The sequence below is a fragment of the Drosophila yakuba genome, chromosome 3L (assembly GCF_016746365.2).
Source record: "Drosophila yakuba strain Tai18E2 chromosome 3L, Prin_Dyak_Tai18E2_2.1, whole genome shotgun sequence".
NCBI lineage: Eukaryota > Metazoa > Arthropoda > Insecta > Diptera > Drosophilidae > Drosophila > Drosophila yakuba.
In genome coordinates this window covers 6,637,783-6,665,287 of record NC_052529.2, presented here as the reverse complement: position 1 = coordinate 6,665,287, position 27,505 = coordinate 6,637,783, and the positions used below count along the sequence as shown (strand labels likewise).

At 43.8% G+C, this 27,505-nt stretch overlaps 2 protein-coding genes across 3 annotated transcripts; one reads left to right on the top strand and one right to left on the bottom strand.

The window, feature by feature from the left end:
* Positions 1-259: 259 nt before the first annotated feature.
* On the bottom strand, positions 260-27,356 carry LOC6533137 (putative uncharacterized protein DDB_G0277255). Of its 2 annotated transcripts, XM_002093827.4 has the most exons (7): positions 26,917-27,356; positions 8,688-8,774; positions 6,892-7,723; positions 6,486-6,588; positions 1,674-1,935; positions 1,245-1,573; positions 260-1,164 (listed from the first exon to the last, which is right to left on the bottom strand). In XM_002093827.4, exons 3-7 carry the CDS (start codon positions 7,431-7,433, stop codon positions 955-957), a joined length of 1,446 nt encoding a protein of 481 aa, XP_002093863.1. In that variant the 5' UTR covers positions 7,434-7,723; positions 8,688-8,774; positions 26,917-27,356; the 3' UTR covers positions 260-954. The 2 variants fall into 2 exon arrangements, with proteins under 2 accessions (XP_002093863.1, XP_015049823.1); XM_015194337.3 differs by lacking the exon at positions 6,892-7,723 and having other exon boundaries at positions 26,917-27,351.
* LOC6533136 (importin subunit alpha-4) lies at positions 15,938-18,680 on the top strand. Its single transcript, XM_002093826.4, has 2 exons — positions 15,938-16,357; positions 16,420-18,680. Exons 1-2 carry the CDS (start codon positions 16,058-16,060, stop codon positions 17,419-17,421), a joined length of 1,302 nt encoding a protein of 433 aa, XP_002093862.1. The 5' UTR covers positions 15,938-16,057; the 3' UTR covers positions 17,422-18,680.
* Positions 27,357-27,505: the final 149 nt, after the last annotated feature.

Genomic DNA, 27,505 nt, shown 5'->3' with positions numbered 1-27,505 from the left:
CCTTCCTTCCTTCCGGCCTTGATTTTCTTTTCGCTTTTCGATTAAAAGTTTAGCAAATTAAAATTGTATAATGACGGTGATTAGGCCCGACAACAAACAACCTGCTGCAGCACAATGTGCCGTTGAAGGCGACCTTAAAGAGAGTATTCAATGCGAAATTGTGTCGCCAACAAATAATTAACGTGCGAAAATTCATTTCAGATGCCAGCTGCCAGGCCAGTGCACAAAAATTTGCATAATGAGTGAGAGAGAGGAGGAATTGATTGTTATTACTCGTGTTCTGTGTTTTCCTTTTTATTGTTTCTCGCTTACTTTTTTTTTTTGTTTTTTTTTATTATAAATTAAACAACTTTATTTACTCAATTGTGTTACGGTAGTGAATTATTTACATTTTTGGTTCGTGTCTGTTTTGCTTACATTTAAATATGCATTTCAATTTGGTATATATTTATTTATGCTTAACAGTGGGAAGCAGCAACAACATTTAACATAGAGCTTTTCCGTACTTGGAATATTATATAATTTTTTTTTAAATATTTTTATAGGCTTGCAGTTGAAAGTGCTCAAAGGAAATTGAAAAGTAAACATTCTGACTGACTGACCAATTGAATAAGTTAATTTTTATTTATAACAATTATTCAAATTCGAAAATGACAATTTATAATTTCCACTTAAATGTTTGAATAACCATTGAATACTTTACGCACTTTTCTATGCCTTTTTTTTGGGATACACTTAACCAAAAAAGCGGGAACAACCAAAACCCGAACTAAACTAAACTAGAGATACTTTCACCATTTATCAGCTAGGCGTTTCATTTGCAGTGTCTGTGTTTTTCTTTTTCATAGAGTATCACATTTTCTCGGTATCGGTTCGATTCAAGCAAAACTATTTTGCACGCACCATAACTTAAATGTAATTTTGCGCAACCAGTTGATCGATTTCCTCCATTAGCTACTGCTGCTGCTCCGTCTCCATGTTCTTGGCACGCAGATACTTCAGCAGCATCTGCAGCGAGTCATAGGTATCAAAGTCGTCGAGATTCCGCCGCGAGGATGACATATTGGTGGGACGGGGCATGGCCAGTGGGACGGGCAGCAGTTCGGGCATCACCGAGTGATGGGTGATCAGTGCTTTCAGGCTGGAGAACTCCTTGCGAAAGCCCTGAAAATGCACAAAAGAAATCCACATCGATGGCATGTAAGTATATAATTAAATTAATAAGCAAATTGCAGTTATCTCACCTTGATTTTGTAGCCCCTTGGGGATCTTAGGATAATGTAGTTGGCGATTTTCGGCCCAGGTGGCGAGGGTACGCGAAGTGTGAGTGCATAGCATCCTGGCTTGGAGCTGCTCTTCCGCACGAGAAACGCACCTGGGCTCTTGCTTTGCAGGACCTCGACGGCAATGTCCCTGGAAATGCCCGCCTGGTACCAGCAGGCATCTTTCAGCTCCAGATCCTCCTCCTCGCATCCCACATTGCCGAAGGCGTTGGCCAAACTGCTGCACCGCTGGTTACTGGCACCCTGGTTCATCCGCAGGCGATTGGCGAAGATTTTCGGACTGGAATTTGCTATAAAATATAAAAAAGTTTTGTAAAATGTTTTAAAATCATATTATGTCAATGCTTTCAAACAAAAACTTGAACTATAAGTGTAGACCAAATCACTTACCGCTGCTCGTTTCCCGCAGATATCGCTTCTTTAAGTTAAACTCGTTGTTGTCGTTCAGGTTGACGTTGTCCAGCATCGGAATGGCTGTCAAGGATTGGCGGCACGAGTCACCGAACTTGCTGTCGATGTAGGAGTCCTCGTTGATGTAGCCATTCGAGTACACCGGCTGGATGTCCAGAGGCGCACTCAAGGGGGTCATGTCGCCCACCAGTGGGCGTGACTCCTCGTTCTGGCGCAGCAAGCCCATTGTCAAGCGCTTGACCTACACAGAAAGAAATAATATATTTCTTTAGGTAATATTATTGGGTGCAATTGAGTACTCGTCATTCTTTAAGCGTACCCAGATTGGTTGATTTAAATTTAAGTATTTTCCTTTACTATATTTAAACTGCTCATAAAATAGCCATATATTTTTCAAGTGTAGACCCAAAGCGACTTAAAGTTTAACGAAATCCGCCGAAAAAAGGGATCAAAGACGATGGCAGAGCGTTCAAGTGGCAACAAAATTAACTACAATTTAAACACCTTGTAAGCCGACAAGGATCAGCAAAGGATGCTGCAGTCAAGGGCAGCGGCTGGGTGGCATTGGCATGGGCGTGGGCGTGGGCGTTGCCTGTGTGAGGGGGGTGGTAGTAGAGGTAGAGGGCGTGGCCCGCAGCCACAGACGGAGGCGGAGCAGAGCAAAGGAGCAAAGAATTTATTACCGAGAACCGCAGCGAGACAAAATGCTGGCAAAATGCGCCGCGCCACAAAAGGCGTCCTCCGAACTGCAGGCGAAACTTTTTTCGGCTGTGCACTTAAACAGGAAACGGATGCTTGGACTAGGCATTACCGGTGGTTGAATTGCGAGAGGAGCTTGGGAGGAGGAACTTTGGTGGTAGAAAAAAAAAGCGAAGAAAGAGTGCAAAGTGCACAAGGAACGGAGAAAGGCGCATAAATTCGTGGCAGACTGCGAGTCCTTTTATGGTACATTGCCACCGTCTAAAATGTTGCATAGCAAATGGCGGCCCTGGCATTCTAGGCGGAAATGTGCCGCAGGACTCGGGACTCGGGACTAAGGACCAGCAGCGGCGGCAAAAAGAATAGCGAACTATAGTATGTAGAGCAAGTGTTGAGTTGTGGTTGCGAAAATACCAATCGACTGGGTAATGCCCCTGTAAATGCTAACTTCAAAGCTAAACTGACTGAAAATGCATAACAAAAACTTTAGAACGTGTTAAAAGAAAGCTTTAAGGATATCTTCGGTACTTCTGTGTACTTTACAGATTTTCTATTAACGTTATTAAGCTTATACATGGTATATGCCATTAAATGTACTATAAGTTTTAAAACTATCTAACCCCTATACGCTCGCTTTTTAGTGGGTGAACTAATGATAAAACTAGCGCCCATGTTGAGATCGTGTTACACTTGCCCCGTGCCCCTTCGCCGGAGTTTCGTCCTGTTTTTTCGGGGTCAGTGGCTTTGAAAAAGTCTGCCGGCGCTTGTAGAATAGTTGTCTGCCCCAAAACTAGACTGCAGTCTAGTTGGTAGCCTAGCCGATTTTCCGCCACCCATTTTTACAGCCCCACTTTTTTGTGGCATAATTTAAGGCGACATTGACAATGAGACGGTGGCTGGTGGAGGGTTATCCTTGCCACCTGCTTTTCCTGCTCCGACGGCAATTGTTTGCCCATTGCTGCATAATTTCGGGTAAAAAAGTGTAGAAGTGAGATGAAGGCACCATTGTTTGCATATTTCACGGCGCATTGCACACTGATTTGCGGCCATGTTTTCGTGACTATGTACACACTTATATCGCTGGAGTTCAGTTCGCTGTATAAAGAAATGGGCTCCTGTTTCAGGTGTGTTTACATTGCGTGGCAGCGTGTTCCCTTGCCCCATTTTCTTTTCTATTTACTTTTCAGCTTTTGCTCTTTTCTTTTCTCAATTTCAGAATAAATATCTTGGCTTCTTGTTCCCCGACTACACTAATTACCCTGCTCGTTTAATGAACTGCCAGCTAGCTGGACATTAGTGGCAGCTGTTGCAAAGCCAAAAGAGGCGGCACGTGCTCCCCAACCCTCAAAAAAAGAAAAAAATACAAAAAAGCAACAACGAACACTTGCCGCAAAATGCTCAACATTTATGCAAATTTAATAAACTGCTTGTGCCAAAGGATAAGGAGCCAAAAACGGGGCTAAACAAAAAGGGCAAAGCGAAAGTCGAGCGGGTTTTAAATCAAATACACCAACTGGCGGTGGGCGATGGGCGTGTGTGTATGTTTGTTTTTCCTGTGTGCTGATGTGGGCGTGGCCCACAAAATATTATTTATGACATTCGAGCTGAAAATATATTCCGTGCACACATGATACATGGGTAGGCGTGACGCAGCCGGATCGAAGAACCGAGTCAAACCAAGTCAAAGCCAGGCACACCAGCCACATGTGGCAACTGATAGCTGTCGCTCAGAGTTCAGAGTGGTTGAGTGGTGCACTCGAATGAAATGTACCCTACTAAATATACCATGTTATTGGTAAAAGAAATAAGCAGCAACGAGCTTAAGGCCAAGTGTCAGCCAAACATGCGCTTTAATAACAGCTTAGATACTTTTAATGCATTTGAAATGCATAGAAAGCAAGCTTTTTGTCGCAGTGCAACAAGGGGAGCGGGCAGCCAGGTCTCGTTTGCCGTTGCAGTTGCAGTTGCTAAACAAACATTTAGCGGCGCCGAGTCAACAGCATCGATGCATCAACGCCAGCGGAGAGCAGAGCAGAGCAGAGCGACCCAACAGACAAACAGACAGACAGACAGTGCGTCATTTCCGTCTAAGTCGGATGTCAGTGGTGTAGGAAGAGGGGGTCATGGGATGCATGAGGGGGTGCAGTAGCAGCAGCAGCAGCAGCAGCAGCAGGAGGAGTGATCCCAGGGACAAGGATATGCGGGTGATGTGGCACTCAGACTGAGACTCCGATTCAGACAACACCGACAGCAAACTGCATAATGTGGCAACGCATTTGTCTTTGACTCCTGCCGCCCCCTCTCCCCCTTTCGCCCACACCCATGTCATCGTGGGTCGCATGTGCAGCAGTTGCCTGCTGCTTTATTTTGCTTATCTGAAATTGAATCAGCCAGCCAAGCAGACGACGACGACGACGTTGGCGATGGTGATGGCAAGTTGCCTGTTGGGCACAATTAGGGAAGCATCACGCCCCTCTGCAAACATTGCTGTGCCGCCCATGGGGGGAAGCAAAAATTAATTTGCTTATCGGGCCGCACCCTGCAACACAGAATGATGTTATTGACAGGCAGCAGCATGTCGAACCACAAAAAAGTAAAGGAAGGGGGACTCAAAAAAATAAAGAACTATGCAAAACAAAAGGATATGCCTGCCGTACCATGCGGCGTATGCGTGTTATTTGCCGTTGCCGGCGAAAAATGTTTATAGCCGAAATTGATTTATTGACAAAACAAGGGAACGCGCGCTGCACAGGAATATGAAAAATACCAAAAGCGAAAGCAAAAACCCTTTTATTTTTCCCTTTTTTTTTTTCCGTTTCTTTGTTTTCCGACCTCGAACATATGCGGAATGTCGGCGGGGGTGGTAGTATATATACATATGTATATAGCTACGGTCCTTGTATTGACAATATTTATGGTTTACCATTAGGGCCAACTGATTGCTTTTCGCTTTCGATACGATTTCAATTTCTCAGAGTGCTGCTGCTGTTGTTGTTGTTGTTGCTGTTGTTGTTGTTGTCGTGCGCCGTGTTTGGATTCCCATTGATGTTTCAGTTTTGCTATGTGACTTGGCCTTGATTCGATTGATTTTTAGTTGCATCGAACTGTGGGTGGCTCATCCTCGAGTCGGAGGCCATTAGTTTACAGACGTAATCACCATAATGCGCAATCGAGTCGCATTGCTGCCATAAACAAGACAAACACATAACGTATACGCAGCGTGGTCGAGTGCCAGCGCGTCTCTCTCGTATGAATAAACTCGCACGTACTTATCGCATAGACTATGCTCGACTGAGCACAGCTGCCTCGACTCCATATCTATCTATATATATATAAATATATATGTATATGTATATGTATATGGAAAGGGGAACGCACACAGGGGCATGAATATTTAAGGCGTTGAATTTATGAAAACAACGTGTGTGCAGTCGGTAGTCGAGGCAAAAGGCTAAAGTTTTGCATTGCAAAACTTCTGCCTCGAACTCGCCCATCACGTGACAAAGAACACGGGCGAAACATTTGATAAACATTTCGCATGTGGGCAGCCCTTCGACTTCTTCTACGTGTTATGACGGAGACAAAAAAAAAACAGAAGTTGAAACGGAAAATGGCAAAGCCGAAAAAATCCAGCAGGCAATCCAGCAAATGGTCCGTAAGGACCTCCAGCATTGTGGGCCCCACAACTTGTCTAAACTTTTTCGCCTTTTAAAAGGAAGCTTAGCTAACCGCGTGCGGGAATACTGGCTGCCAATAATTCATAACAAAGCGTTGAAAATTCACAAGACATTTGGACCACTCCTTCTGCGTGGAAATGGAAAAATGGAAAAGCAATAAACGTGGTCCAAGTGCTGGCGCACCCTTATCAAAGTCAAACCCATCAAATATGTTTGATCTTCTAATGCAGGGCAAAATATTTGCCATCGTTTGGCAGGAAAATCTCTTGAATAATCCTAACACTACGTAGAAATTCCAGCTCTACAAATGTCCCATTATCATTCATACAATTTTGTTTGTTTTTCTGGTATGTTGCCTTTATGCTAAGTAGTAGTAAAGTAGAACTTTAATACACCGAATATAGTTTACACTCACCAAAGGAGGCTTGTCTGCCAGTCGCTTGCAGCTGTTTAGTTCGGTGGGCGAGTTGTCCTCATCAGAGCTCGGTGTTTGGGCCACCTTCTCGTTGTCATTGCAACTGAATAAGGAATTTAGACAATACTCATAAGATGTGTCGAATATTAAAAGCAAAATTATAAAAAGCAAAATTACATAGGCTCTAATTAAAATAGACATACTTAGGCAATAAGTAAACTCCTTGCTTATGCAATTTTTAACTTGTAAGAGCGACTTTTTACTTAAATATGTATTTTAATAAAGCCATTACTTATCAACTATAGTTGTGTAGTTATAGAAGTGTTCTGGGTATCGTGTGCTTTTTAATGGATGTGAAAGCAGTGATTGGAGAAATTTGCTACGAGGCGCCTTGAAAACTACTCACTTGAGATTCGCGTGCGTGAAGAGTTGCAGTGGGCGGCGTCGTCCTAGACTCGCTGGCGAAGGGGGCGTGGCCAGACTGGTCCTGCGGCTAATGGTGGCCAATGGTGATCTCAACATGGCCGCATTAGCCACTCCAGCTGGCTGGCGATTGCTGCAGGATGAGGATCGAAAGCGGGCTCCTGCGCCGGTTAAAACGGCCGCCAAGTTGGCAGCTATGCGATTGTCGAATCGATTGAAATACGAATTGGAATTTGAGTTTGAGTTGGTGTGCTGATGCAAATTCCGATTTATATTTGCGTTTGAATTCGAACTGGAGTTGGAATTGGAATTGGAGTTGTCCGCCGTGGGCGAGGAGTTGCTGCTGCTGCTGGTGCTGCCATTGCTGTTGCTGTTGCCGACGCAGTTGCTCATGGCCACCGATGATGTGGCGACTGTGCCTGCGGTGGTCGTTGTAGCTCCTGTTATTATTGTGCTGCTGGCGCTGGCCTGGTCATAATCCAAATTATTGTTGGTTATCATTGTGGCGGTCGCGCTTTTGGGCATTAACTTTTGGCAGCGGGTGTTACTGGCCGACGCTCTGAATTATGTGCGCATATAAAAAGCGCTGCGGGCGGCTTTTGTCGCACTGCGTGAGCCTGCGAGGACAATTCAGGACATTGGCAGCGAGTTCCAGTCACCACCAGCACGAGACTCTCTGCGCGGCCTTTTATTAAATTTGACTACAGTGGGTGGCAAGTGGGTGGATGGGTGGATGGGTGGGTGGTTGCTTGGTTGGGTGGCCAGCCGCAGGGGTTCACTTGCTCTTGCCGTTGCTGTTGCTCCACTCGGAATGACTGCAGGACGAAGGACCATGAACGACGACGATTCGCAGATTTAAACACGGAATTAATTCAAGCGGAAATTGGCAATGCAGGATGGGTCGAGTTTTCCGGAGAGGGGGACGGCGCAGGAAAACCAAAACAAAAATCGAAAGCGTGAAGCATAAACAAAAACGGCAAGTGAAAACGCAAATGAAAACGCATAGCACGGAGAAATATTGAGGGGGAAAGCCACAAAAATGCACATAAATAGGGATAGGAAAATGGAGGGGAGTGGGTGGCTTAGGGCGGGGGGTGGTGGGTATTACAAGGGGGATTTATCAGCCAAGGGTCGCAGCCATGACGTCACACCATAAAGCGCATAAATAGCAGGATTCGCAGGATGTTCATGAACATGGTGATGATGGTGATGATGATGATGGTGATGATGGTGTTGTTGAAATGTTTTTGTTCGGTGGTTGTTGTGATTGTAAGGGAATACATGATGCCCATATTGTTGTGGTTGTTGTTTTCATATATATTTTTTGTTTTGATTTTACGTTTCCCATTTTATGCGATTTTCGATTACACAACAATTTTACGAATTTCACATTTTGCAGTCGCAAGTGTTTTTTTTTTTGTTCGTTTTTCGCCAATTAGTTGCCAATTTTGCGCATAAGTTCGATGCCAATTTCGATTCGTTTGGTTATCATGTTTAAAGGCCGAATTTCATGTAAATAAAAATGGAGAAAGAATATGCCAATTTTGTAGAAAGTTTTTGTTTTTTCTTGTTGTGCGCTTTTCAAATTTGCATTGAAAACTGCTGGGGAAAAGCGAAAGCAATATTGCCGAATCGATATTTTAGCATCCGCTCCGTATTTTTTTTGGTGCAGTCCGAAAGCGAGTTTTCAATGCAAATCCGTGGCTAGTTTTTCACATATATTTTTATTTTTTTTTGCCTATCCGGTCTTTGCTCTACTTCACGTATTGATTTACTCACATCGGTTGGGGGGCAACCAAACTTTTCATTGGGCTTTCCTCCAGTCGGCCACGTTTAAAGCTGCAAGTTGAGTACGCCGTTCATGAGCTGCAAGTAAAGCAGAAGGAAGATTTTGATTTAATTAAAATCAACTTAAAGCAGCGCCCAAGTGTAAGCACATGAGTTGCTCTCTGTGTGTGTGTTGTTGTGTGTGTTTAAGCGAGGCTGTTCTATGGCAATCATTAGACGTTCATAGTCAACACCTCATTAGGCGACTAATCAAGCGTGGCCTGGGCACGAAATAACAACCAGTTCAGTCCACTGGCAACAGATTAAAGGAGCCCAGCGGCACCCAGGATCAGCAGGAGTGGCGTCTAGAGGATGGAAAGTGGAGGAGGAACATGGAACACGGAACAAGGCGCCAAGCCACAGACACTAAGCAAAACCAAAGCAAATCATCAAGATTGCAGTGGGCGGTGGAGCCAAATTCCAGCTGGAGATGAGAGCGTGCTAGCCCCAAGAGCCCAGGACAAGTTCCAAACTAAATTACTACACGGAAAAGAATGGTGAAAATGAATTTTCCTCTTTAGAAAAACTGCTTTATAAGTAGTTGCAGCAATGGAAAGTATGAGCAATACCTAATGACGTTGAACTGTCTTTCTGTTGTTTTTACATTTAAAGTATTAATACACTAACCTATGCAACTGATTGGATTATTTTGCTTATTAGGACATAATGATAAATCAATCTTAGATTTTACACAGATTTGTTCGCTGTGCACTCGGCGCTGGCCGGGCAATGAAGTAAACACGGAGACGATGCCGCAAATAAAACGCACAGATTAAAGGATGCCCGGGTGAAATGTCTTCTTAATTACTTCGTGGAGTCCAGGGCCTGAGACTGCGAAGGATAAACAAGCCGTGCTGGAGTTGTTGGCCGGGAAAAAGGATCTGCCGGCTGCATGGATGGCTGGGTGGTTGGTTGGTTGGTTGAGTGAGGCGTAATTGAGAAGTCGCCGGGCTGGGACTTCGAATTGGGATGGGTTGGGATGGGTTTGGCTCTCCTCGGGTTCCTGCGTCTGCAACGCAGTTTAAGCGGAAGTAATTTAATTAATTACAAATGAAACGGAAACACGAGCAAAGCGAAGGCGACGACGACGACCATTCCGGCTATTTCCCTTCAGAATGCATCGTGTGTCGATTGTGTTTGCCTACTGGGATTGGCGTAAGTTCGTAAAGCAGGAACAACCAGAAAACACAACGATCAACAACAAGTGCGACCCAGCCCCAATTCGGGTTTTCTTTCGTTTAGCATATAGTCCAAACTGGGAGAGGCCTAAGCGTTTTTCAAAACAACAGCGGAAAAATTAAGGGACCAGCCCTCCTCCCAGCAGAGCAATTAAATTTTTCTATGCCCCAGGACCGCAAACTATTCGATGTTGGAGTACACAGAGAGAAACTGCATGGTCTAGTTGTGATTTGAATTTTTAAAAGTTTTATGTCGCATAACCATATCCTTGCAAAGTTGTCATATAAAAAATAAAAAGACGAACGATTTCCGTTTGATTTCTTTAATAGATATTTAAGAGATTTGGTAAACTGTTTTACTGGTACTTTCAACTTGATACTAATTCAACTCTCTGCTGCATTCCCTTATTATTTAGTCCAGTGTATACACACACACATAGTGACCGCACGCACACATTGGCACACGCATTAAGCACAGCTCATTTGCATTGTGGTTTTAATTGGCAGAGGAACGCGAGTTGAGTGAAGCGGGGAGTGGGGATGCCGGGCTATTACCTCTGACCCCAGTCTGCTGGGTTCGCAGGCAGGGCTTACAAGGATAATGAAAACAATTTAACGACTCTCCCGACAATTCACTGGAGCTTGGGACAGACGGCAAACGAATCCTGGTTAAACAAATCTTGAATCCTTTTTGCCGCCTCTTGCATTTGCGTTTGCCATTAATTTTTATCACCACCACTTTCAGCCAACATGGCCAACTGAATTTTGCGTGTCTGCGCACAATATTTCCAGATATTTTTTGACATTTTAATGAAAATATTTTGCGTGGCAATACGGAAAAGCAAAGCGAAAAAAAAAAATAATAAAAAGCCAGTTAGCACAAAAGGACAGGCGAGCTGAGTGATGAATCCTTTATCCTCTCACTGGCTTAATATTATTTTAACGAAGCGGATTCCCGCGCACCATGATCACTGGAATGAGGGTCACTTTTAAGTCCTGCTGATGGCCAGTAATTAAATGCTTGACATGCCGCTGGGTGTGAGGTTTGGCGGTCCGAGGATTAGCGCCACTAAGAGGATATCTCGACGGAGGGAAAATCCAGAAAATGGCCGAGTGCAAATGTGAAAAATTAATGACGGAGTACTTCAGAAAGGCACGCCACTCATTTCTCGCAGTGCAGCGCGGAAGGTAAATTAACGCTGATGCTGGCTTTATAATTATGGCAAGCAGCTTAGACGTTTGTTAAGCTACAGCAGTCATTTCAAGTTTAAGGTAGAGTGGGCTTCTTATTAAAGCAAAAATGAAGAAATATCATTTTTAAGGGCATTTAATATTAAAAGTGCCATTTAGATTCAGGAATATTATTAACTGATTTACAAATTCGGCTCTTGACTGACTATAATGAGCAGTTTATTAAAGCGTGAATTGCATCCTGTTGCTCTTGTTTATCCTGCTTATCTCTCCACTTCCCTCACATTAAATATTTACAAGTTCTCAATTTGCCAAAGTGAGCATCGTAACGCAACAAAGCCGTAATAAAATCAACAAGCCTAAGCAAAAATATTTGTCTGCCAGTGAAAAATGAAGGAGGAGAAAGGCAAACAGCAGACAGGATAAGAGCGCGGAGTTGCTCGCAAATTAAAAGAAATCAAAATCATATGAGAATTTTCAAGTGATTGCCGCGCGAGTTCTTGTTCGCATTTTTTGCTCACTGCCAGGAAGCGGGCCAACATAAACAAGCAATTTAACAGGCACTCACACACACCCACACCAATCCACACACAGCCGCACAGAAAGCACACATCCTTAAGGATCCGTCGCCAGTTGGCAAACAAACGAAGCGTTCAGGCGAAAAAAGCCAGCGGAGAAGGAAAAAAAGTCGGGCAGCCTCGAAACAAGCAAAGCGTTTTATATGCCGACATCGGTGTGCTAGTGTGGTGTGTCCCTCTATGTGAGTGAGTGTGGGTGTGTGTGTGTGTGTGTGGAACCGCAGATTTCTCTCACCCACACATAGCACATCACACACACACACACACACGTGCCAGCCGCAGCCTTAAAGTATGCCGCAAGTTTCGCCGCTCTTTGTTAATGAAATTTTAATCAAGCTGCAAGCGAAAAAGAGTTTGCCAACCAAGTTTGGCTAGCACACACACACACACATGTCGAGATGCCGCACTCCTTTGCTGCGGCTCCTTTTAAAGGGAATTTCCCTCCTTTTTTCTTTGCTCCGCCAAATAGCCGGCAGCTTCATTAGAGACGCCTCGATCCACGCTGCGTATGCGTAATAATTTATTTAAAATGCAATTCGTTTATGGCAGACATTAATCATTTCGGCGAATGCGATAAGACATCGAGTGAGTCACGTTCCGAGGTCGGCTGCATTTATTAACAATTTACGTCATAAATAAAATTGAAAAACATTCATAATGTCAATGGCGGCGAACGCACAGAGAACGAGTGAAAAGTGAGTGAAAGACGTGAGAGCATGAACTGATGGCAATTTCATAAATTACACCCAGTTGTGGATGGGATGGATGTTGGGCGGTGTGGATGAGCGGCTGGTTTACATAAATTAGACAACAAATTTCCCAGGAAAATGGGAACAACGCGCTGGCAAAAAGGTAAATCACAAGGCGGCCCCAAAAATGACAACATTAAATGCAGCCAGGTGCGGTAACATACTCTTAAATGGGCACTGAAAGAAAATCTAGTGCACAGCCTAAATCTACTTAGCTGAACTTAACCGTTGATGTATAAACTCTTGCTTTACTTTTTCCCAGTGATAAATTTGCAAAAACACTTTTACTTAGAGCCTTAATTCCCTGACCAATTTTTCGTGGTATCAGGCCGAGTTGTTTAACATATTTCTATTTTGCTCTGCCTGTTACGCCTTTTCCTGGCCGAATTCGAGTGAATAATGTTCGCTTAGCACGGCAAATAATTATTTCTCGCTTACTGCCAACTGGCATGCTATTTGGCAAGGGCTTTAAGCAGCGCTTTCGGTCCTTTTTGGGTCCTTTTCACCCAACCGCCCCCACTCGCCCATTGCCACCCACTTGCCAAGCCCCCGGTTTTTGGTCTCCAGTTCATTATGTGAATTTTGAAATTGTTTTTTTTTTTTCTTTTTTCGCCTCCTCACTGTTGTTTCATTGTGTTTTTTTTGCTGCGGGGCACAAAAACACAAAATATATAGAAAAAGAGACTGAAAAAGAAATGCCAACACGTTGGCTTGGCTGAGCAACCCCTCAAAAAGGTGTTGAGTTGAGCTAAATTACAAAAAATTGCTGCTGTTGTTTGTGTGCATTTTCCTTTAATGATTTGAATATGCAAAGCGCGCCGAACGAACCGAATGAAAAGAATTTTAATTAGTTTTCGGAATGTTTTTCGGTGCAATTAAAGCCAAATGCCAGGCAGTGCAATAAACAAAACAATTATTATTCTCGCATATTCGGCATTCAAAATTCTCCATACTTTAGCTTATGAAGGCAAAAATGATTGGTATGCCCGGTGCACAATGGTTAGTTAAATGCTAAAATGTTTTCCAAAATAAAAAAAAAAAAAATATGATGCCAAGATGCCAATAAGGAACGGAAAACTGTGCGCCCACAAGGATGCCTGTACCTTTGCTTTAAAAGGACAAGGAAAAACTATTTTCTATATGTACGAGCATTCGAACAACGGAATAATTCGACTACCTTTCGTCCGATGTCTGGGCAATGTCCCCTGAAGTCCTTCTACTTCCTCCCTTTCGAAAGCAATAAATGTTGAAATCAATTGAAACGTTTTGCCAAAGCCTCACACCCAGTGCGAATCCACCCCCGATATAAATCGAAGGAGCTGGGAATGGATTCCTGGACAGCTTAAGGCGGCGATTTGGTTAGCCTCCGAACAACAGAAAATCGATAAGGGATGCCGAGGAATGTCAACTTGTTTTGAACTAGTCAGACTGCCAGCCCAAGGAAACCAGATCCTGTCCCACATTTGAGAGCAGAGTCGCAATTGGATAGTAGTCTATACTATACTATACTATAAGAGTATATGTATGTATTTCTGGTCCACAAATCGACAGAAGTCGACGGCAATAAAACGCCATTTGGTCATAAAAATAGTCGAACGTTGCTGGGTCAAAGTGAATGCGACAACTGCCCCAAGGGGAGGCAGCGGAGTTTTAGGAGTTTGGGCAATGCCCCCAAGGAGTTGGGGTGTTCTGGATCCTGTCTGCCAGGGCAAATTACGAATTTTGCATATTGCCTTTCTTCGTTGGCCTTCTCTCTGTTCCCACAGTTGGCCAACTGCTCCCTTGGCCCCCCCTTGGCCCATTAGTCATTTTGGTGCCGAGCGAGTGTTTGGCCAGTGACTACGGCTTGGTGTGTCGCCACTTTGCAGGATGAATGACCCCGGCATAGCCGGCATAGTTGCTGCCACTATTCCGCCAGCCAATCCACTCCGCATCACCCCTTTTCTGGGGAAAACCTCGGCTGGCGGAAATTGCGCACACGTCACAGGGCGGCAATTTCCCTATAACCGTTGGCCATTTTCCTCATACTTTTCTCGCAAATAGAGAACTATCGAATGCATACTCCCATTTTTTAAGGTGAGCAATAACATTCTGTGTTTACTGCTTCCTTTCATTAAATACACATTTTCAGCTGGCCCAAATGCAAATGATTTACTTTTTTGCTGATTTAACGCTTTCAAAATGATTGCTGTCCTTAATTAAATATTTGTTTTAAATACTTCAATGGCCGCCGTGTTTAACCCTTGTACTTTTCTGTATCGCATAAATTCACGTTTAATTGATTTTCGCAACCGAATGCATCAAATATTCATGCGTGTGCAATTAATGACATTACCGGAGCTCTTGGCCAGCACGAGGTATTTTTATTCAATAAATTATAGTCATTATCATTATTAAGCAGCATGCGGTGCTCTCACTCTCTCTTCAAAATGACGCGCATTAAGGTAATGCGTGCTCTACTTAATTTTTAATCATAGTGAACGCCATGAAATTGTCGTGAAAACCGATATTTCATATCATTAAAAGTGTGGCTACATTTGAAAGATCGTGGTTTTAAGAGTTTATTTACACAGGCACCACTTTCCTGCTGGTAAGGTTATGAATTTTCTAATTAAAGATAGAAGTTTTTGAACAGCCTCTAGGCGCTGCAGTCATTAGATAGATGAGAGCTTTTTGGTGCGTAAATGTTGCCTTTAATAAGTTCTTTTCCCAATATTCTGCCACTCCCACACCACTTCCGCCCCCTAACCCATACACACTCACATTTACGCACATGTAGGTCAGAGCTGGCTGAGCAAACGCAAAAGCGTTGCATACCTTTGGGCTGTCAATTTATTTTTCGCGCTTCGCATGTTCTTGGGCCATGTTTTTCCGATGCTCCTGCGCCTGTTTTTGCCTGTTTTTGCGTCCTTGAAATTTATGCGTTCGACGCAGGCGAAGCGCCAAGTGTTGAGAACATCGCAGATAGGCACAAGTGCCACATGGCGTGTAATGCGCTCATTATGCTGCTGTACCTACACGAACATATATATGTACATATATGTATCTACATAGAGATGGATGCCACATGCAAAGGATGCCTACCGCCTTTCGCCCTTGGAACTGGGCCAATGTGAAAGGCATTGTCTTTTGGGTCGCCACCGCCGGAGAGATAATAACAACAAATTATTACACTTGCCAAGGGACCTCCATAGTGGAGCAATGGGATGTGGAGCAGAGGTCCTTACTGGGGTAACTAAATTAAGCATATCGTTGATAACTCAACGCAGATCGGACGAAATGCGATAAGACGCAGTCCTTTATCCTGGCTGGCTCTTTGCCAGCTTATGCCCTCCATTTAAACGAAGGCCTCCATCTCTGCACTACGAAAAAAACTTGAAAATTCTGTTTGGAATTCGAAAGAAATATACAAAATATTCAAATATTATTAATATTACCTTAATATTTAATTAACAGACCTTAGTGTAACCAATACTACAAATTTCAGTTTTTGAATAACTCAACTCGATTTTTGGAGTTCAGTTAAGAAGGTTCTGCCCCATTTGTTAAAACAACACAACATTCATTGGCTAGCAAATAGAACACAGAACACGTGCACAGTTTTCCACACAATATTACACAACATCATGCATAAGCGTAAACGGCGGTTTCTAAAAAAAGGAGAAAACCTGATGATGTTGCGAACGATACGATTGGAAAAAGCAAAAAAGGCTGAGCAACAGAAGGAGCTGACCATACTCAACGCTATAACCAAATGCAAATTAGCCTCCTCGGAAGTTATTCCTGGCGTCAAGGAGCTGCTGCAGAACAATACGATAGGAAACCTGGTGGAGTCGCTTGGCCGCGGAAATAAGAAGAAAATTCGAGCCGAGGCCGCAGATGCTCTAGCTCACATAGCCAGTGGCTCAGCTGAACACTCAAATTTAGTGGGTTCTATATTATTTCATAGCTACTTCCTTTTATTCCTAGTATATTTCAACTTTTTCAGATTGCCAAGGCTGGCGCAGTGCCTCGATTGATTCGACTCTTTCAATCATCCGATCCTGAAGTCAGTGAAAAGGGGGTTTTGAGCTTGGGAAATCTCTTACACTTTGCGCCAAACCTTCGCGACTTTATCATCAGTCACGGATTCGTGGAAAAGATGTTGGCCATAATTCAGGATACAAACACTTCTCTAATTTTGAGTCACTTAACCTGGGTTCTAAGGAAACTGTGCATTAGTCCTCAACCGTCGCCACCTGATGACATAGCTGGCATTCTTCAGGCATTGAACATTCTATTGTACAAACCAGAGGCCAAGATTCTGGAAGACTCACTGATGGCAGTGCGTAATTTGGCCCACGGAAGTGAGATGATTCAAATGCTCCTTGGCAGTGAAGTGATACCCAGGATCATTTATCTACTGGAGCATGATGACGCCATGGTTCAGAAGGCCGCGGTTCAAGCCCTCAGAAATATTGCATCTGGATCCGCGGAGCAGATTCAAGAGTTGCTTAAGCACAATCTTTTGCCCCATATATCGGCTCTGATGTCGCATACCGATGCAGATATTCGCTGTCAAGTTCTGTGGCTTCTGCTGAACGTCGCCGATGGAAATCATTGCCAAAGACAGGCCATTATGAACGCAGGTCTGCTGCCCAAAATACTGGAGAACTTAAAAGCCGAAGCGATTCCCTTGAAATCTGCAGCTGCCTTGACAATCAGCATGCTGGCTATTGATAAGGACAAGAATCTCCTGTGCTATCTTATGAGACAGGGTGTTATCCCGGAGTTCTGCAATTTACTGTTCTACGAGGACACGGAAGTCATATGCAATTTGCTCCAAGTCCTGAGCACCATGCTAGATGTGGACCCATCTTTTACGGCCGAGGTGACCGGCATCATCGAATGGAGTGGAGCACTGAACAATATCAAGATGCTCCAAGGCAATGAAAATGAGGAAATCTCCTCGGTGGCACGTAAAATCATTAGTAACTACTTTTCCAACTAAATTCTGATGTGTTTCATCTTCATTATTCATATAATTTTATACTTTTACAGCCAAATTCCAAAACTTCTACTTCATCAAGTTGTTTTATATTGAGTACAAGTTTTGGTTGAACATAAATTTATTTGAAGTACGTCCATGTCCTTGAAAAAGATTGATCGCAAAAGTATCCTTTTTATTTAGTATTTTTTGTGTGGGAGCCGCATCAATTGCACTTCCGCATGAAAAACAAGTTTCGTGCAAAAGCCAGATTATTGCAATCATAAATTTTTATGATTTTCCCATTGGTTGCAGCTCGAGGCAAGAGTGTGTGAAAAGTGTGGGCGGGAAAAGCGTTCGCCGTTCAGCGTTCGGCGTTTGTGTGGGCGGCGTGGGAAAAGTGCTCGCATACCGCACGGAATTTTATGTGTATTTAATAGCCTTGCAGATATGATGCAGAAAGTTATTACACCCAACGCGCCCAAGTCCTCCCATTCCCGAAGCAATGCTGTAGGAAGGCGATAAGTGAGGGGAAAATAAGCTATATATACTGATACATATTCCCATATCAGCTGGCAGGAGTTTGTGTTTTTTCGGCGGCCATTAAAATGAAATTTAATATAAACTTAGCGCAAAATGACGAGGGCCGTAAAAAGCATATTGACATTGCCACAAGATCAAGCCATCCCAACCATCCATCCATCCATCAATCAATCAATCAGGCCTGACACCAGCTGTGGCAGCCACAAAAATGTATCCACAGCACAGGACTCTGGTGGCAGGTAGGACGATGCAAAAAATGTAATCTAATACAATTACTCAACACTGGCAAACAAGGAGGAGGAGAAGGATTCCCGGCACGGCGCTAATGGACGAGTCCCCAAACATGTCGGATATCACATGTCTACAGCAAAGTTAAATAACCGAAGGCAATCGCAGAGTATCAGAGTATCAATGGCCAGGAAAAAGAGTGCGGATAAGGCCAAAGCCACAGGGCCATTTACATCAACAACCCCAACTAACCAAACGAATGCGTTTGATTATTAACCAACAAAAAAGAAAAGAAAATCCCGGGGTAAGAGTGCAAATCCTGGCCCGAAAAGAAGAAAAAAAGAAATTGAAATTCATGCTCATTCGAAGGGTTCTTCCTATGCTTTTGTTAAGGCCACGGGGCTTACAAGATGGAATATCCTGTTAGGTTGGTTGGACTTGCGGCCCCCCCAAAAGCCTTCTATTGACGAAATTATCATTTTTGTTGCTTCAATAAAACGACAGGGCCGAAACTAATATGGTTTCATCTTTACCCCTCCCCAAACAAAGCGGACTTAGGCATGAAATTGAAAATGTAACAAAGGGAAAAGTGAGAGGAAAATGGGAAGGGTGGAATATGTTAGGCTGATTGGATGGCGAAACGACGGATGATGATGATGAGGTGACAAAGCCCACTGGTGAATTCAAGCAATACTCTTATGCCAACGTAGCGATTTAACAAGAATTTCATTTCACTTTTCCCAACCAAACCAAGCCAAACAACTTCAACTTTCACTCTTGGCCATCGAATGGCAATTATAGCCAGCCATAGTTCAAATATTTGCCAGTATTTCACCATCATCATCGGAAACCTTCAATGCTGATGCTGATGGTGACACCGAGTTGGATGGCCAAGCCCCGAACCGATTATGCAAATTTGTCGGGGTTAACGATTTCATTAAATGCCAGAACCGGCCACGCCTTATCACCCAACTGCCCCTGCGGTCTGGCCAACTAATTTCAATATCACATCCACCGCCTCCAGGAGCTGGAGCTTGCATTAATTCTCACATTTAGCCCACAAGCCGCAGGAGGCGTGTCCTTGCTGATAAACAGGCACATCCGAGCTTCCGTTTAGTCTGCCAACTCTGGACTCTTAACAAATCCCCCCCAATCCGCATCCTGCACAGGATGTCCTGCATAGAAGGTAAACCGGGGCGAACACATGGGCGCAAAACTGAGCGACAGCCCAGCATCCAAAGGGGTCAATTGGGAGCGTATCAAAAAGGGACAACAGTTTTATAAACTACAGTTCTGCCAGCTTAGTCCAAGGAAATCCCAAAAGGACGAGGAGGTGGACGCGGGGAACTCTGTCTGGCCGGCATATTTATAAACACATTAAAAACGCTTCACTGGCATGTACTGGTCAGGATATGAGAACTTGATGAGTTATCATCAAGGAAAGGGCGTTCTGGGAAAGGGCAATAACGAAATTAGACACACCATTAGAAAATTAAAAACAAAACTTGAAACAAATCAAAAAAATTAAATTATAAGAGTAGCTAAACAGAACGTTGAGGCTTTGCTAAACAATTAGTTCAGAAACTATTTTCAAATTTAAGATGTGAAATTATTGAAGGAGACATTTTGCCACAGTGTGCAACTAAAACTTCCTGCCACCCTGCCCCCCCAAAAATTAACAGAAAACAAGTCAAAGTCAATGTTTGTAGATGTGATGTGTGTGCTGGTTGTGGGCGAAATCCCACAGCATGTTGAAAAATGTCAGTTGCACATGAGACTGGCAGGGACCTCAAACCTCAAGAACCTCAGCAGTCAAGCCACCGAAGTGGAGGATAGGGAAAGGACCTGCTGCTGGTGGTGCTCCCCATCCGAGGAGCCAGTGATGAGGAATTGCTGCTACTTGCAGCTGACGGTTGTTAAGCTTGTCAACATGAAGCGACAGTAAGTCGCAATGGGACCAGGAGGCGAATGGAGCCAGGTCCTGGTGTAACAATTGAGCCTCCCCCATATGCAGTTTATGCCTCTACCCATCCCCCCAAAGTCCTGGCATACCTATTCCCCAAAGGCGCCGCTACTTTTCCAGGTCAAGCCACATTTGACCCCGTTTTTATCTGAAAGTCAACAGTTTAAATGCCATTTAACATTTTATGGCGCGGGGGAGAGCACAGCGATTTGTAACCTTCATGTTAATACTGCAAGCCAAGTTATTTATGTAAATTACTGGCAACTGCAATGCCAACTGCTCCGAAGGATGCTGGCCAAGCTAAGGATCCCCTTAACTCCCAGCGTTCATGTTTTATAATTAAGTCAGTAATTTAAGAGTGTCGGGCAAGGGAAACTTTTTTCGCTTGCAGCTTTACTCCACTGCATTCCTTGTGGCTTGCAATTTGGTTGGAAAACTTTTCGCCGGTTCCCTCCTCCCCCGCATCTAAATATGCTGGAAAAACAGGGACAGAGAAAAGCCGTGCGAAAAAGCGGAAATGTTAACAACTACTTTGACATTTGCCATGGCTGCGGGATCGGGATCGGGAGCGGTAGCGACTTTTCCGGCGTTGTTTGTTTCCAAGTTGAAATTACTTAAGTGCCAGCGCGACGAGGCGTGTGAATGCTGCCGAATCGAGTGCTCAGTCTCCATCTCCATTCAGCAGTCCAAAGTCACCAGTCACCAGTCCCGACTGAATAAATGAGTTAGAGAGTGACTGAAATGGCTGAAACGGAGCTTAACTTCGACCCTGGCTCATAAATTAATGTCATTGCATTAAAGCGTATTGGGGCAGCTCAGTTGCACTGCCAGACGCAGTTAGAGCACTTTTTCCAAATAAAAATGAAAATAAACAGGAAAACAGTGCTGCAGTGTCGAGAGTAACACAAGTTACTCAGGCCCAGATGCAGCGAAGTGTGAAGGACAAAAGGCAGCAATACGTAGAGTAAAACAGGCTAGAAGGATATGACTTTCACATATCCTGTTTTCAAGAATTAAAAAAAAAATAATTAAATTGTAATAATAAATAATATTAAATCAATATAAAGTACAGATCTTTAGAAGACTTCTACTATCTTTGATTATCCTAATACTGTAATCATGCATGATCCAAAGGATACTCTTGAGTTTCAACAGAACTGAGCACAAAAAGGACGAAGGCTTCAAGGCAAAAGGGGTAAAGGGGTTAGCCCCTAACGAACTACAAATACTCTTAGGCTGTCTGGAGACCTTGAAAGCGTAATACATCCCGATGGAAAAAATGTTTGCTCTGCCGGAAGTAGTTTTCTGCAAGAAGTTGGTCGGAATGTCCTGCCAACTTGACTGCAAAGCGTTCGCCTGATGTGAAAAGGAAGCCATTGTGTGTGTCAGAGTACAAAAATGTTAGTTAAATTTCGAAGCTACATTTGTTTTGTGCCAGTCTGGAAAATAGGAAGAGAGGTACTGACACAGTGAGAAAGGCGGCAAGAGTTGGCAACTCTCGAGTGCATGCATAGTGCATAAGTCAGTCAGTTGCCAGGGGCCAAAATGCAAAGTCGGGGTATTTCGTAGTCCTGGCATGACTTTTAGACTTATTGTTCGTTGACTTTTTGGCAGCACTCGAGAGTTGGCTCTTTCATTTTCATGCTCGCACTTGAAAATGAATAGCCAAGCAAGTCAGTCTTGTTTTTTGCCCGGAATAGAAAAATATATTTCATAAACTGTTGCAAGTTATTAAAATGTCAGTCACACTGCTTTGCGTACCTGTTTTGATTTTCTTTGTTGCAACTTCAGTTCATCTTCGACCATTTCCTTTAGCCAGACTGCGACCAGACCATGGCTCGTAATATATCCTCAAGGTATGCATTAATTACAAGGATCGTAAAAGCCGGCAGTGGAAAACGTGCGCCTTGCAATGCCAGCGCACACGAACTGAAACCCCGAGAGATGCCGACTCCGTTTTACTTTGTGTTACATTCTGCATTTTACGGCCAGACCAAGTTGGAGGTCCTTGAGAGTAGATATCTACATATATATATATTATATATTCCCCCTGCTCGTTCCCTTTATGACATTCCATTGTTTCGGCTCCGTAATCAGGCGGCAAATTTCGAGTGCATAGTTTATATGCCTCCCCGCAGAAGTATTTGTCTCCAGCTGCAAAGGGCTTTTCATAAATTGCTCCTTTAAACTCACGCCAAAGGGATGGGTGGCGGCAAACAAATGACGAACTCATGTTGAAGGCTCATTTGTTTTAGGGCTGACGCTTAGGCAGGCAGCTGATGTCCCTATCTACTACTACTACGCATCCTGTTCTCTTCGTACTCCGGTTGTCCCAGTTATTTGACACGCTTTTTGCAGTCCTAGCAGAAATGAAGACAGGCAGTTGCTGCTCAACTGCCATTCATTACTGGGATGCAGGATACAGGGGGATTTATACAGAACACTTATAAGCAGTCGGGCATTCAAGGCTCGACATTCCACTAGCAATTTAAATAGACTCACAACCAAAAATATTATATTTTACCAGTTATAGATACTCTTCAGATATCCTAGATATTTTTAACTATTTTTTGTTTTATTTACAGTCATATTACTTATTTAAATACGACCTATTGAAGTCTTACCGCGTGCATTTGTATGCAAAATATAATTGCCTACTTTTAGGCGCTGGCCGAAATGGAAATCTTGGAAATCTTCAAAGGCAGCACTGCGGTTACTTTATCAACTTTATTATGCCAGCGCCAAAAGTGGCAGAATTAACAACAACAGCGTGGCAGAAACGGTGGGCTTTGGCAGCGGGGGAATGGCCATAAAGCAGCCTCTCTTTTGGCCCTTAAGACAGGACTCAACTGCAGGCCGCGACCGTTTTACGACTCACATACACACGTACACTCGGCGGTGTACAGTTTCAATGTCTGCCGCCACCTTCCCTGTGTGTGTGAGTGTGCTCCTTATTTATCTCGCTTTTGTTTGGCCCCGTTCAACCAGCCGCTGCTCTCCTTTCCACTTCCACCACCGTCCTCGAAAAGGAGTGTCTTACTTTGCTCGGCTTTCTCGCTTTTTTCGCTGCTGTGGCAACTTCCAGGACGATTTTGTGTGCCTGCTTAGTGCGTACGTGTACGTAGCTGTGTGTGTGTCGGTGAGTGAGTCTGCATTCCGTGCCCGTGTGTGGGTGAGTATCTGGGTATCTGTGCGTGGAACGTGTTCGCCAACAATCGTGGCTGAGCGCCTGTTCCGAAATATTCTCCGTGTGTGGGTGTATCGCACACAGACACAAGCCCACAGAAGCGAAACAGTGCATATGCATGTGTATGTGTGAGCCATGTTGCTGGCAACATTCAAATGGTAATTTTGAAACCGAAAATGTTGCCGAGCCGCTTGAAGTGCTGCGTGAGTGTTTTGATAGCGGGCCAAACTAAGCCCCAGAGATTTTACTCATATGCACACATCATCTCGGCAATTTTAAGCGGCTTACGACGACGATGATGCCGTCGCAGAATTTTCATTACTAAGCCAAAGGTGAATACCTCAGACTCCGAATCATCCCAGCCCAGAACGTTTGCCATTCTCCACAAGTGCGCAGTCAACTTCAAAAGGCTGGCAAATTCCATGGGCAAGCGTGGAGTCTCGAGGCAAACACAGATCAAATCTTATCGGGAATCATTTTATGAGCAAAATTAATACGCTTCAAGCCAACTCAAGCCAACTCAAGCGGCTGGAGCGACTGGCAAATTTGTAGACGTTTTGTTGTTGCCCAGGCAACTTGAACGAAGGATTGGGGTCCTCGTGGAAAGGCAACAATATAATGAGCCAGAGCAGGTGGCAGGAGTGGTATCAAAAGATTGATACAAAAAGATACTTTGGCACTCGGAAAAAGGGCGTACTATTATGGATTTGCTGGATGGTAATATAAATATGTTATAATAACTGAATTATTAGCCTTACAGTGTTCAATTCCTTGATGTTTATTTAGGAAATACTTTTTTCAGAGCATCCATATACAACATAATGTTCTGAATTACTAGGAGTATTCTGGCAGTGTAATAACGGGCTGACGGGCAACGACATCGTCATGGAAATTCTTCATTAACTCAACTCGGGCGCTGAGAGAAAAGAAGTTTATGTTATTAAGAACATGGAGGCGTGGGCGGAGAATGATGGCGATGGTTACCATTCGTGGCGGTTGGGGGCGTGGCTGGGCCGGGAAGGAGGCAGCAGCTGTTGTTGTAGTAAAATGTGTGTTTTACTTGACAAGAAAGAGATAACGGTAAATGAATATGCAGCAATTTGCACGCCCACATAATGAGTAGGGCGATGGGGCAAAGAGGGAGGCAATGGGGGGGAAGCGGTAAGGATACCGCCGGCGGGCAGAGACTGAAATAATAACAGCAGCAGCAGCAGCAGAAAAGCAACAGCATCAGCCGCTAAACAAAAGTCGATAAACATAAACCAGGCAACGCAGACAAGCGCTGATAAGTGTGCTACACTTTCCACAGGAAACGGAAGGCGTGGGCGTGCATGTGTTTGTTTGTATCTATCTGTGTGTGTGTGTGTGTGTGTGTGTTTGAGGCAAAAGTAAATTAAAACGATTTTAATTACGGTTGCCAAGACGATGAATGAAAATGTCAACGATGCCGGGCGACAGCAGGTGGGCGTGGCGATGGCGTTCAAGGAGTGAAAGAGTGCGGAAAAGTGAGACAACTCCTAAAAGCCTTTCGCTGTACCGCTTGCTGAGCAGCACTGTGAATTATGGCACATGTACAAGGAGCTTATGCACCGAAAAAAAGCGAGGGTCTTCTGATAAGTTCGCAAAGGCCATGCCAAGCAGTCGGTAAGTTTCTATCATGGTCTTTACTTTACACTTTAAGCAACAGAATACATTTAAAATATTAAAAACTAATGTGTTTCCTTAAAAAAAACTCCAATTTTAGAGGAAAATTTATTTAAGGAAATGCAAACATATCCTGACAAAAATTAAAGCTTTTTTCTATAGTTTATCAAATCTGTATTTGAAAAATCTTTTTCATACGTGTACGTATGTGTCAGTGAGTGGAATAAAAGCAGATTTTCATTTAGACTCTGTTTTGTTGTCTTTAGCTACTTGACAAGAGCCAGGAGCCAAAGTCACTGCCAAGAGCAACACCAGCAAACTTTAACAAATAAACGTGTTTTCAGGGAAAAGGGGAAAAAAAATGGGAAAGGGAAAAAATTGAAGTAGGAGCAGCAGTCGCTTCTAGCTCAAACAAACAAGCTCCATTTTTATGAGGCTCTTTTGTCTGAGGCTGCTATTCCGGCTTTTTTCCCCCTTACTTTTTTATACCTTATTAACGCTCGCTCACTCGCTTGTTGAAAATGAAAAGTTTTCGTGGCGGGCGTGAAATTTCTTTTTTGCCCACAACCAAAAAAAAAAAATAGCGAAAAAACAAGATGGAATGCTGAAAAGCCACCGAAAAAAAATGGAGAGCAGAAACCATGGCTCGCTGATTAACTTGACACGGCCAAGAGCGGCGGGGGAAAAGTGTCGCGGAAAAGCGGTGGGTGGTGAGGTATAAAATTCGCGGTTCGCATGCAGCTGACAGGCAGCACCTGTCGCCGCGGCGGAAGTGTCGACTGCGAATACGAATACGAATGCGACTGCGGCCAGCAAGCCGCCGCTTGACATTTCCTTGGCGACGCTTTTCAAGGAAAATGTTGCTGGTTTTCCGCGAGGGGGAGCGGAAAACATGGTGGGGTGTGGAGTGGTGGAAGGACGCTGCGGTGGCCTTGTGTATCTTATTTTGTGACTGCATTTAAGTGCATTTTTATGCCACGGATTTAAGTGTAAGCCACTGGATTGCCAAAGTTTGTCCAGAGGTTTTTCTCCATTAATTTTCGCACTGCTTTTTAATGCAGCTCAACCTTGTATTAACCCCAAAAGTATGATGTGACAAGTAATTCGATTTGTACAGGATAAGGGCACTTGCTTAAGTTCATGCCACAAAATGGGCAACAATTTTCAAAGGACTCGTTCTGATTGGAAATCCTATTTCAGGATATAGAATAATGAATATACAAATATAAAACACGCTCCAAATAAACGTAAAGAACATCTTTTTAGTTTGGATTTTTAATAAATTTAATCAATCAATAAAACAGGGGTTTAAGTGCAGTTTTTCAAGAGGAATAACACCCACCATAAAATGGCATAGCATAATATTACTTTATTCACACCAAAGCTTTTTATGCAGGCGTGCTCGCGTGCATTTCAACGCCCCAAAGAATTTAAAGTTTTTCGGAAAAGCTGAAACACTTCACTCCAAACATGTTGACAGCTTAACAGGAAGTCTGCCCCAAGAAGTACGACGACACCCCGAAAAAAGTTGATTCCCATCCTTGGAACCCCCCATTTACACCCCCATTCCCTGCTGATAACTTTAAGCCGAACGAGGCCAAAAAGTGTAACAGCTTTCGTGGCAAAAGTTTGCAATGCATTTTGATGTGCAGCCAAAGTGCCAAAAGGTGGCAAAATGCAGGGGGGGAAACTCTCTGGGAATAATTATATAGAGAAGATGAAAGGCCCCGTAGGCAGCGAAGCGAAACAAGAGCCTATGCAATCCATTCAAGTCAAGGCTATGGACCTTTTTAACACTGTTTGTCAAGGACTCTAAGGGCGGACTTTGATCCCCACAAAGGGATAAAATGAACCCAAATTGACCAACAAACACCAGGCTCGTGTATCCAAAGGATATTCAGGATGTGGAGTCAACAATGCAATTTGTTGTGTTGTGTGTGTATGTCCCACTCACCTTGGCATCAATTTTTGGCGGCAATTTTCGTTATGTTCACGACCTTTGTTTGCGTTTTGGTTTTATTGCCACAATAATGCCAGAGAAAGCTGGCCGAAAGTTTTCGCATAAAATTCAATTACGATTGTGAACTCATAAATCGCAACACTTGGCCGCGTTTTACGATTACGCCTTTTGATTTCGAGCACGGAAAGTGTGAAACTTTTTTGGTTAACGCGGCTACTTTGTTATCACTGTTATCGGGCCACGACTCCGGCAATAAAATTACCCCGTCGCGTCGTTAAAAGTTAAACGACCCTTTGTGCTAAACTGGGGGATTTGTTAAGTTTTTATGGCTTTCGGCGAATTTCGGACAATGTTGAAGTTTTGGGCATCTGCCAGATTTAAACGGTTAGGTGCCTTTATTCTAGGGCAACCTTTGCAGTTGAAAGCGCGCAAGGAACTGTTTATCCTGGCCCCATGTGCTGGCATTTTTGTGCTGAGCCCGAAACTTGGCATCCTGCCACGAAACTTGGCATCCACCAAGGCGCATGCGCTGGATATCCTCGGAAAGTAAATGGGTGGAGTGGGACAGGACCTTTCCAGTCTG